We start from the raw sequence: 12,609 nt of genomic DNA on the forward strand, positions 1-12,609 counted from the left end.
GCAAGATGTAGAGTACCCTCAGCTTCAGTGGGAGTTAAGTGTTCAGCACCTGATCGGATCCAGTATACTGGGATTATTGGTGGGTTTGGTTTTTTTGGGGCGGTTGGTTTTTTTTTAATAGTCAATTTTGTGTTAAAGGGACATTCTGGATTTATCCTAAATTGATAAGTGACCTAGGAATACTTAGATGTTTGACAATGGTGCTTATCAATAGCTGTGATCTAGTAGAAGTGGGTGCTTAATAGTTCAGTGCTGTAAGTGGTATTTTCTATAACTTGCTCTTTTTCCCTCCCCTTCATTGCAGAAATAAGCATCACCCAGACCTTCATCTCTGGGCTTATTCAGGGATGCGAAAAGAACAAGAACAAATAACTGTTGGGGTAGAGAAAAAATTAGTGACTTTGCCAGATGCTGTTAATCCAACTGAAAGGACGTGTCACAGTCAAAACCATAAAGAGCCACCCAGTATACCCCAGAAGATGGAAGAAACATACATCACAAGTGAGCACAGTTACCAAAAACCACAGAGTTTTGGTCAAGACTGCAAAGCAGTCACTGACCCTATGAGCTCAGATGATGAAGATACAAGTAGCTTTGAGGAAGATCCAGAATTTCACACAGACAATAAAAACTGTTTACAATATTCTTTTAAGGATGATGGCATGAATGAGCAGGTAAGTATCATTCTTCATCTGGGAAGTTTCTTAGTTGGAAAAATATGTTCAATCTGATAAAAGTCAAGCACATACAAGTATTTAGAAATGTTCATTGTTATAAGTCGACATATTCTATCAAATAAGTCAGCAGAAACCACTAGAAGCAAAGTTGGATCACTGAGAGAGTTTCAGGTGAAGTATATCCATTTCAGCTGGTGAATGAAATGCAAAGTATGGTTAAAGTATTGCCTATGCTAAAACTGTTTATGCTCAAGCCAATGTTTCAGGGGGAAAAAAAAAAAATCCCAGGGTCTTGAAACAGAACTTATGTGTTTTTTGAGAGGTGAGGAAAATGGGACGTTTCCTTCATTCTCTCAATTCTGTTTTCTACATGTGTTTTTGTTGTTATTGTTTGTTAAACTGAGATTTGTAATAGTGTTTATTATTATACTATATTCTTCTTTTAATAGGAACACTATCTAGAATTCTGTCCACAAGTAATGATTTACTGACCAACTAATTTCACCTCGTGTGCAACTTCTTTTGAGTCTTTTATATTGCATATTTCTTCTAATTAAATGTTTCACAGGTTTTTAGTCAGGATTATATTTGGCTATTTAAACATATCTCTCTCATTTTTTGCATTAATGGTTTGAACCCATTACTTTCTGGAAAAGGTCTGAAACTTGTTAGTCTGGTTTTAGTGAAGAGTTCTCTTTGAGCAAAAAACAAAGTGAAACAAACCTTTCTGTTTTCTACAATACCAACTGTGTGAGAATAAATCGCCCAACTCATCCCCCTTTTGAAGTACAGTTTCTGGTGTGGAAGAAATGAGTAAGATACATCTTTTTCTTTTAATTTTTATTTTAAATGTGGCATGTAAGCTGTGTAGTCTGAGTGGGAAATTTTGGCTCATTCTAGTTAGAAATAATTTTTTGTATGCTAAATCGCATGATTATATTCAGTTTGTATAGTAAGGAGACATGCAGCAGTGTGAAATGCATTTTCTTTCCAACAGCAGTTTAAATTGTCATTGTAAATAGTATAAATAAATTTAGAATTAAAAGAAAATATATGTGAGCGGTGAAACAAAACTAATGTTTCCTTCAGAGACTAAAGCATCTGTCTAAAAAGCTAGGTGCTGTCTGTTTTAAACCACAAGAGATCTGTTTGGGGCAGTGTCAGAGTGCTCTTTCCTTTGGGACACCTTAGTTCACCTTGTCAGCAGTCAGCCTTGATATCTGAAATAAGGCTTTCTGTCTAGACTTAATACGCATTGAAAAGCTCTCCTTGGTTTCTCCATGAACCTGTTTGTACTTACCTTAACACCATGAGGATACTGACATTGAAGTGCCATTTTTACATGAACTGGCTTCTCTGTAAGGTGCCTTCTTCACCTCTCCTTGTCAAAGTTTTGGTTGGGGCTTTGGATTCTCCCTTCTAGCATCCCACAGAGCCTTTATTCTGTTTTTCCATACTGTTTTGTCTTACCCTAATCTACAGTTCTGTTGCATATCTTCTTTTCTTTTAATAAACAGTGTTCAGATTGACTATTATCAAGTCCCCTTTTGGACCATGCATCATCTTTAAAATTGTATTTAGTTTCCTTGTTCTTGCTTCTGAAAGCGTGAGCCTTCCCCACCTGAACCTCCTGTTTATTTCTTCTTCACAAGCTGGATCCTGTACTCTGCTTCTCTTACTACCCCTGCCACTATTCCCTGATTGCCTACATTGATCTCTTAGCTTAGAGGAGGACCTGTTTGATCTTGTGGTTTGTTTTTTTTCTTCAAGGAGCATTCACCAGCCATTTGAATAAATACAGAGGTCACTAAAAGGAAAAAAAAATGTTTTATGATGTTATTTAGTTGTTAAGTTACTTAGCTTTAAGATTTTCTCTAACTTACTGCAGTGGGCATCTAAAAGATTCACCTAAGAGATGATCTTGGTTTTAGAATTATGGACTTGGGTCTTCATACAGCAAGGGAAAAATGGTGGTGTTCTCGTGGTTTTAGAGAGGCTCTGAAAGTTGTAAGAAATGGGGCATTGCTTATTTACATTGGAAATATCCTTTATAAGATTAATAACGGTTTGAATAGTGAAAACACTGTGGAGGCAAACCTGATGTCTTGAGAGAAGAAAGATTTTATCTGAAAGGTTTGAGAGTTTACAGGCTTTTATGACTTTTAAAATCTTTGATAAATAACTTTAACTCCTTTAGTGAATATTGTGAGTTTTAACCATACTTGTCCTCCAGGACTTGCTCATAAAGCTGCCAGCAGGTTGGTCCAAGTTTGATTTGTTTTTTTAATTGATTTTAAGTCTTAAAAAGAAAGGTTGTGGGTTTTTTTTACTTAAGAAGTAACTTAAAATCCACCAGTCCTTATTTTCTTCTTCCCCTCTCTTCTCACTCTTCCCAGTCTTGACTGGAGGAAGAAATAATTTAAGAAAAAAATGGTGTTAAGTCTCTTATGTGATGTGGAAAAAAATTAGCTGAGCACTTCATCAGAGAAGTGTATTAATACAATAAAATTCACTCCTTGCTCTGGCATTTGCCATGAACTGACACTATGTGAGCACACATATCGAGCATTTTAGTCCCTAAAGTTAGAATCATCAGTAGTGACAGAACTTCATCAGATATGAAAACATAGTGGATGTAAAATGGAAACTGTGAATCCTGCTAATTAATGGCAATGCTGAACATTCTAACTCATTAAATCAGATAGACTTTCTTTGGTCATTTCCATTAGCCGAAACATCAGATACAGAAAGATGAGAACTTTAGTATCTTCACAGCAAGTCAGAGAATACACATTATTTCAGAGAAGTCAGCCTTCCTTGGATACTATGTTTGCGTAGCTCAGCATGTTACTGCCCTTGCAACTATCCCCAAACATGTTCAATTCTGTTTCAGACTTGTGCTTGCAAGTTACATGGGACCATAGCAATGGCAGGAAGAGAAGTCTCTTGTCTTAATCAACAAATAGAATGGCCAGCTTATTTGTGCAAAATAATGACTTTTTACATCTTGGATATTACTGCTTTTTAGGGAGTTTTCCGTCATTCTGTGGCTAAAGTTGAAACAAACCTTAGCTTTTTGCACATTTTTGGTGATGGTAGAGTGATGCAGTTCAGCACTTCATAATTTAAGTCACAATTTATATCAAAAAGACATGCAAATGCTGTCTGTCTTACTGCATTAAACAAAGTGCTTGAGCTGGTAAATTTTTACCTCTTGCTTCACTCCCCCGGGGTTATACGTGCTCATTTGTATGGACTTTGCATTTTGTTTGGTTTAGTCTATTGATGTGTCATGGTACATGGCTTTTTGAGTATCCTTTTTGTCAAGTAGACAGAAATGCAATTCTAAAACAGCATAGTTTATCATGTGACTCAAGTGTTGAAATCAACACCAGAAATTAAAAAACAAAAAAACCCTCTTAAATGGCAATTTTTTTCTTTCTGTTGCTCCTATGAAGAAGAATTCTGCTGAAGGAAACACTGTGTTTGTTTGTAATGAAAGAAAAGGCTCAGAAGAACAAGTGGACACACATCTTCAATGGCAGCTAAATCTCCTTACGCATATAGAGAATGTACAGAACGAAGTCACCAGCAGAATGGACCTGATTGAAAAAGAAGTTGATGGTAACTGCATTGCCAGATACTTGTTAATACACCTGTAACAGCATCTTTCATAGCCACTGTGTTGAAGTGATCTGAGGCACTTGAGGATGGATTTTTAAGAATGGTATTCAAATTTGGGTACCCAAAATTATAACCTGAGCTTGTACCCTTGATCCTTGCACCCCCTTCCACAAGTTTTGAATGCCCAATAAAGTAGCTTAAGCACTCAGGACCCCTGAAAATTTTGCTCGGGTTTGTGATGTTAGGCAGACTTCAGAAAGCTTAGATAACTTGTCTAGTCTTTGTCCAGATATGGATCATAAAGTTGGGTTTTTCTACGCCTGGAGTGTTTTTGCCCTGCTGGTTCAAGTAATTGACAATATTTAGGAAAAAAACGATGTGTTCATTCTGCTTTCAACTTTGGTTTGCTATATGTTAGTAACTGGTTTCAGGAAGACAAATCAGGCTTCATGAGAAAACTTGAATGAAATGACATTGTAGAAATAAATATTACAGCACATAAGTTTACTCGCCAGTCATAGAAATTAAGAATGAAGGGAGATTGTAGTCTAGCCATAGGAGTCCTGAATTATCTTTTGGTAAATAAAGTTGTCTTATTCCTATTTGCAGTTTTACTTTCAATATTCCTGCTTGTACTAGGCAGTATTTTTAGGCTAACAGGGTTGACCTTTTCCCTTCTCTGTCTCTGCAAGCATAGAAATTCCTTGAAAACAGTTGTTGAAGATTGGAAAACCATTCTGTAGTCTGGACCTTGTAAACAGGAGCCTGTTAAAGTGACAGAAGCAAGCCTTGCATTTAAGGATTGCATTTTCCGTTGCAGAACTGTCATAGCTAGAAGATCATGAACTGAGGTTTCTTTTATGTGTGTAGATGGTAAATTGTTAGCCAAAGGTATAATTTGCTCCCAGGTGCCTTTTTATAGCAACAATCAAATCGGAAGATATGTTTAGATTGTTTGAGTGAAACACAGAATTAGTTGGTGTTTCCCTAATAAAAATTTCTTCTGTTAAGTAAAAATCACAGCCTCAGTATATTTTCCCTTCTTATAAAAGACAAAGAGTAAGAAAGAAAATTTTAATTTTTATGAAAACCATTTCTTGAAGACTTACTCTAATCAACTTCTTCCTTTTCCTTCTGTAGTTTTAGAAAGCTGGCTTGATTTCACTGGAGAACTGGAACCACCGGATCCTCTGGCAAGATTGCCTCAGCTGAAGCGACGTATCAAACAGCTCTTAATTGACATGGGGAAAGTACAGCAAATAGCAACGCTTTGCTCTGTATGACGAAAGGAAGAATAAAGAAATAAAAATAGGTTCTTTACAGTGAATTTTCTTACTAGCCACAAGACTGACAGGAAGACAGCAAAAAGCTGAGCATTTATCTGGTTCTTTGCTGATTACATTAATAGCCTGAAGCTTTAGAGAGAGGAGAGGAAATTTAGAGGAAGGAATGTGATATTGAAAATCTGAATTTTCATTGTCCAAGCTTCAAAATGTAATATATTACGCACTGAGAGATGTTGATATGATTTTAACATGATAAAGAAAATCCCCGCATACAAGACAGTTGAACAAACAAAAACTGCGAAGAACAATGCTACTATTTTGAAACCTTTGGCAAAAAAATTCTAAATTAGCAGAATTCAGCTGACTAAAAATTCTTGGGAACTGCTTTTTTAATGAATTCCTCTTATCTCGCGAGTGAAAGATAGACACAGAGAGATCTGTATCCTCTCTACAAGGAAAGTTTTTAGATTATTTCATTCTCATGAATGTTCAGGGAAATGAACATACTAGCTTTGATTTTTGAAAGAAATTACTTATCATGGTCTCCTTTTTAAAGTATTTTTTTAAATAGAAATCCTTATTACAGCACCCTTAGGCTCCTTTAAAACATAAGTGGCAAATAGTGGTCAGATGTGCCAAATAATATTAAAACCACTGGGATGAGAGTTACATGAAGGTTTTTTCCAAAGTCCTACTCGGTGCCAGCAATCCATCCAAAATTGTATCTAGTTTATATTTTTTTATGTTCTATTGCAGTATTTCAGGATTCAAGGTACAATTTTTGTCCTGGGTAGCTCTGTTCTGGTGTTGGCCCTCTGAAACTTTACCATCCTCAGCTGGGATGAGGAATGACAAGATCAGCAAAACTGTCTGTGGCTGTGAATATACTAAACCACTAGAATAAATATCACAAGATGCATTATCCAAGATGTTTTTATAAAATCTTTCAGCTTCAGTGAACGAAACGTCATGAAACCAAAGGCAACCTGCTTCTTCTGTTAGCTCTTGCTGGATTTTGAGCCCAGGACTTTCCCTGTGCTTATAAGTTGCCACTGTACCCAGTGCTACATACATATTTGTATGTGTATGTATATGTGTATAGATACACATGTACATATATACATACTGTATACATTTATATCTACACATGTCTAGTTTTATTACAATAGACTATAAGAACTGGTGGTTAACGTGAAATGTTACATTTTAACAAGCAATTTCTAAAATTGAAAATAATGTATGTACAGGTTTTGAAATTTGTAAAATATGACTGTTAAAAGGAGGCTATTTAACTGATGACATTAAGATACTTGAACATTTTATGCCTCACGTCTGTTTATCAGTTCTAGTTATCTGTATAAATGCATTTTAGAACCGATAGACAGTAAACTTGAATTTACCTTTTGATAAGAGTACAAGCCACTGTACATTCAAAAATTATTTAAATTTGCAAACACACTGTTCTATATGTAAGGTACTGTATGTAAAACTGTTTATTAAAACTATTCTGCATACTCTACATTTTCCACTTTTCTTCCTGATCTACATACAAATGTAAAAAAGAAGTGATTGTTATAATGTACAGACCATCAAAAATCAAAAAATCTTCGAATGCCTTTTGAGGATGCATAAAATTGAAAAATGTGCCAAAGATGGATTATCTGGGAAAGACTTTGCAACCAGTGCGTTGAACTTTCATGACAAACCATTATTGATAAAGAAAGCAGCATGGCTGGTTCGTTGCTAAAGTAAACCTGCCCTGACATTTCCCGTCTATCATGTCTGAAGTGAGTTATCACTCTTGATGTCCAAAGCAAAATGTAAACCCCTGTTACAGAGCGGTTGCTATTTAAAAAGTCTTGCCACATCAAGCTTATAGGAGACATTACAGAGCTGCATGGTAACATGGAAATTAATTATGGAATCACGATTGGCAACTTTGTAATGCAGAAAGAACACAAGAGCTGAGGAGTTGTTGACATTTTTATAGCAACTGTTAATAAATAAAATACTGTGTTATATAGTTGGATGCTTAAATAACTGCTTCAAACAATATAAATAGTTGAGTGACCTACTTGCTTTTGGATATGTGAGACTTTTTTATATATTATTCACTTGCTGCATATCCTTGAATGTGGTACTGTGTGTACTGTATAAGAGAAGTGTAAATCCAGATGAATTACTTTGAAACAAAGTGGAGTGTATTTACATAATTTATACAGCATACACTGTAGCAATATTATGCAATGCGTGTGCATGCGTGTGATGTAATATAATTGTAAATGTTGCTGAAGGTGGAGGTGGACTGAGAGATTCCAGGTGGGAGGACAGAGGTTTCCTTCTTAGTGCAGAGACAGAGGAATAGTGTCCTGAAAAGGAAATCGTAAGGTCAAAGTTACAGTTGCCCTTGCAGCTTTAACTTGTCTTCTGTTTGTATATGTAATGGTCTCTAAATTTACATGAGTATGTAATTTTATCCCTCAGGATCCTGCCTTATTCAGAATGGACTGTGCTTACAAAAACAACAAATCCGTTCAGTATTTTTTATCTTCATTTCTGCTGTAGTCACATATTATAAAAATTCCTGCAAGCATTCATATCTTATAAGAAATACAATCTCGGTGTCCTTATGGACAGTGCTATGATACATTGTGTATTGCTTGAATGCTTCACAAACTTGTCTGAGTTTGCTTTCTCAAATTGTGATGTTCGTCTGTAACGTGAGCATTAGTTTTGGCCCCAGTTTCTCAAGTATTCAAAGGTTTGGGATGCTTTTGAAGTTTTTCTTTAAACTCTTACAAGTCAAGTGCCATAAAAATGCTCAGTGTTTTGCACAGAATGTAACTTACAGTTGGTTGCTTTGCTTGTGTGCCAGTCAAAGCCGATGTGATCTGGCTCATACCAGTATTTCGTCTAGTTGGCCTTATTGAGAGAATCTTTTTCCTGTAGGCATCATTCTCCATCTGTCTTCCTGCTTCCTCTGTAAATAAGCCAGGGATCTACACACAGTCTATTTGCAACATCATTTATCGGGCTGTGAATTGCAATTACTTGTGCTGTGTGATGAAGGAGGCAGACCCTCTCTGAGGAAGAACTAGTATATGGTGATGTAAAGACTGTTTTTTGATACATGTGCACAGAAAGGTAAAATTTTTAAATTTGCAGCGTTCTTTTAACTTAATGTAAGTTCTTAATAGTAATAAAAGGGAAATGCCATTGTACAGAAGCCTCTTGTGATTTCACAGGACTAAATGGCAAACTTGTGGAGCCTTTAAATGCCCAGCTTTTTGTCTGAGAGCTGATTTTTTTCATGGAGGTATCAGGGTGATTCATTTCAAAGCGGCCTTCTTCTTGTGACCATACCATAGGCATCTACATCAGGAATTCTGCATTTTCAGTTGCAGTGATGGCAGGAGGACATCAGTATTGCAGTCATAAATGAAACGTAGTCTTGTTGACGCGATCAGATATCCCGTGATGGGGCTGCCTATGTTTCAGTTACAAAATGGAGGTACTTTAAGTCATATGGCAGGGAATGGGTTGGAAAATGTTTCTTGCTAACCCTTTTCTTGGGTAGCTGTAGGTTGCGTAGTGTCCGTATTTTGGATATTCTGGCCTTAGATGTGTAGATCTTTGTTCAGCTATGGAGAAATTTACAGTGCTAGAAGCCTGTTGTCCTCTTTAAAATAGTCAAAGAAGATGGATCGCAATTTTCCGATTTCACGTATTTGCTGGGTTGCAAAGAACTGAAACTGTTCTTCCATGGGTGCAGTCCTCTTGTATGGCTGACATCCACCTGTGTCTCTTAATTTTGTCTCTAAGTTTCTACATGTGCTCCTCATCTGTTTGTTCCACAGCTTGCATCTGTTTCTCCTTTTGTTCTTCAGCTTCCTGCCCTCTGTCTTCTGTGATGTCCGGAGGGTTTCACTCCTCTGTTCTTGTGCCCAGTTCTTTCTGGCTGCTGTGGGAAGCAGTCATAGGGAAAGGTCTCCCCTGCTCTTCTGTCCTCAGCCTCCAGCGTGTCCTATGAGCTGTGTACAGTTGGAGTGTGTGTACCATGATCAAAGTCTTCAGATGTTCTTCTGCCTGCCTTTAGTGAGCCTCTTCTGATCTTGTGCAAGTGGTGATCTCCCTCTGCTCCCATCTGGCTTCTAACTTAACTAGGTTTGAATGAATATTACAGCAAAACCCCTCTGGCACTGTTGGGCTCCAATACTCCTTACCAAACTGAAGGTTGGGATGTAAAGGAGTCGCTCGAACATCACAGTAAAATTATAAAAGTATTTTGATGCTTGCAAACCAGAATATTCTTCCTTTTGCATTTGAAAGGAAACTGCAACTATTTTTCTTCACTGAAACTTCAAAAGACACAAAACAGATCCTGAGCTGAACTGGAGCTTGATGTAAAAACCGGCAACAAGAGTAGGGGCTGGGAAGCACTCTGCAAACAGCGGCTCCATACCAAGAAGTGTGCAATCGGGCCATCTCGACCACCTTCCCCTGGCAGTAGTCACAAGGAGGTGCTGATGTGCGAAGGGGGTGCGTGCAATGCTGCCATTCATTTGCAAACGGGACCCATCCTTGCCACGTCGGTTTAGAACACTGGAACCACAAGTTTTCTCTCTACTGCTCAGAAATGTTGCTGTACGTGCACCTTGATTTTGGAGTGCCTGTTAAGGTCAGAGGCTTAATCACTTTCAAAATGCCCATTGCTGCTATTGTATTTTATTAGCTGACAGGTTTTTTTTCTGTTGTACTGAGCCCATATGGCTTTAGGTGATCATTTTATGGAGGATGTTTGAAATACTGAAATACAGTAATGGTTTTTATTATACTCTGTTATGTCCTGGGTGCTGGGTGTGGGGGTCTGTCTTTAGCAATAAGTATTATACACTATGTGTATATCTGTTTATATATGGAAAACAAGTATGGAGCATGTAACGATGGTGAAAATACACTGCACAGAGAGCAGATTGTGCATTTGGTGGCCATTCTGCACCAGCCTGAAACAATTCAAATAAAAAATTGGAGACCGCATGGCGAAAACGAACTAGCGTGAAAAATCATTCAGGAGTGAATTTCCCTTTCCATACGCGCTGGGCCTGTGCGTAAGCAGTAGATGAGCCAGACTTATTGTGTGGATTGAATAACGAAAGCTAGTTCAATTGCTGTTTACTTCAAACAGCAGCCTTCCTGTCTTGAAAACTGGGCAGAGCCACCTCCGTGCAGCTGTAGCCACGTGCGTCGGTGTGTTGTCACTACACACTCTGAGAGAGGCAGCAGTGCACTGCTATTACATCTTCTATGAGAGAAGCAAAATACTTTCTTGTGATTTGTTTTTTCGTTGTTTCTTTCTTTTTTTTTTTTTTATAATAGCAATAATGTTGACTGCGTTCTAATACAATAAAGGTCTGTTGAGATTGTTGTGTGCCTCGGCTTCCATTCAGTGGGCTTTTGTTTTGGCGAGCTAGTGAGTGCTTGTATATGTTTTAAAGCATTAGGGAACCTTCAGTTGCATTTTTAGCCTGTAGTCAATAAGCTACACGCAGTCATTAGTACTCATTTATTTGTATACATTGCAAAGCTTTAGGGAATCTTCAGTTGTATTTTAGCCTGTAGGCTAATTATGCAGCCAATAAATTATTTACAGTACTGAATTACTTACGGTGTGGCAAAGTAATTAGAAGATTCTTCTGTTCCTGACCTGCTTTGGTGTTGAACAATTTCAGGGTTTGAGTTTTGCAATACTCTTGGTTCTTGAAAGACGATGTCTTTCAACAACGCGTTCACAGTGACGGCATCCCTTCTTGTGGGCAGACGTCTACCTTCGAAGGGTGTTTCTAGTTTTGTGCCTCTGTACAATGTCATTACAAAATAAGTAACTTCAATTTGTGTTTAGTGATTTCTTATATTTTAGTATTGCCTACAAACTGTTGTTCAAGACGCTATTGTAGTAGGAAAGAAATAAGTAAATGATACTAAGAAAGTTCCTGTCCTACACGTCCTGTGGACCAGGGCGCAAATAGTAAGCGGCAGGTGAATGAAATGAGACAGAATCTGAGTTACTAACACAGAGAAATGCTTCTGTTCTTCACAGCAAAAATAGGTATGATCTTAAACATGCAAGAAATTTCAAAATTTTAATTCTGAAACAGTTTAGTCATTATTGAAAGCACAGTCTCAAAGCAGTCTCTCAGATTTAAGATAAAAGGCCAAATTCACATCTTGGAGTACTGAAACACTTTTTCTAATTAGCAGACTTATTAAAGAAGAGGTTTCCTGAGTCAGACCAAACATCCAGCCAGTCTGGTGTCTTTCTCTTCAGTAGAAATACAATGTCAGCATCTGTAGAAACATGGACTATAAAAGATCTGTACAAATTGTCTTTCTCTTAATGTATCTTTCACTTCTGGTAAACTGAGGTTTCCTTTACCAAAATCTTTATGAAGACCATCAGTTTTATCAAGCACTGACAGATCTGTGCTCCATGAGTTTAATCCATCTTTTTTCATTCATTTGTCTCCACAACATCAGGTGGCATACTGAATTCCACAGCTTTGCTGAGCGGCAGAAGTTGTGTTTGTCCTTGAACTTGCTTTCTGACGCCATTGACTCTACGCTGTTGTCTTCAGTTCAGAGAAGGTTAATTATTGCATTATCGAAAAGACCAAAAATAGTTTTTTCCTACCAACACCAGAAGTTTGGCACCCTGTTGCTGTCCTTGTGTGCCTGGCGGTGCCTTTCCTCACTGCATTAGCTTGCTTTTGTCAAACGTTGAATCGATTCGGTGTGCGAACCGATCCGTCGTGCCACTGCGGGTTGCAGAACTGACTTCTGCTTGGGGTTTCAACACAATCTGCATCCCAGATGTCGTGAGAATAAAATAAATATTTTTCTACCTTGCATCACTATGGTACTATTAGATAGAGGAAACCTGTGTTATCTCCAATGGATAAGTAATTAAAAAAACATTTTACCTGTCCTAGAAATGGTTCATTTCTGCAGGGACAAAGGCAAATTCA

The 12,609-nt window shown here is 37.5% G+C and overlaps 1 protein-coding gene across 19 annotated transcripts in view; it reads left to right on the top strand.

Moving 5' to 3' along the window:
* The window catches only part of PHF20L1 (PHD finger protein 20 like 1), a 61,822-nt gene extending 50,924 nt beyond the window's left edge, over nucleotides 1-10,898 (top strand). For 4 of the 19 annotated variants that reach the window (XM_075495288.1, XM_075495287.1, XM_075495295.1 and 1 more), the window contains 3 exons: nucleotides 305-674; nucleotides 4,136-4,301; nucleotides 5,442-10,896. In XM_075495288.1, coding sequence (XP_075351403.1) covers nucleotides 305-674; nucleotides 4,136-4,301; nucleotides 5,442-5,584 — 679 coding nt within the window. In that variant the 3' untranslated portion in view covers nucleotides 5,585-10,896. Of the gene's footprint in view, nucleotides 1-304; nucleotides 675-4,135; nucleotides 4,302-5,441 lie in introns of all 19 variants that reach the window. The other 15 variants (XM_075495286.1, XM_075495303.1, XM_075495297.1 and 12 more) reach the window with 9 other exon arrangements.
* Nucleotides 10,899-12,609: the final 1,711 nt, after the last annotated feature.

Source organism: Mycteria americana, chromosome 2, assembly GCF_035582795.1.
Source record: "Mycteria americana isolate JAX WOST 10 ecotype Jacksonville Zoo and Gardens chromosome 2, USCA_MyAme_1.0, whole genome shotgun sequence".
NCBI classification, from domain to species: Eukaryota; Metazoa; Chordata; class Aves; order Ciconiiformes; family Ciconiidae; genus Mycteria; species Mycteria americana.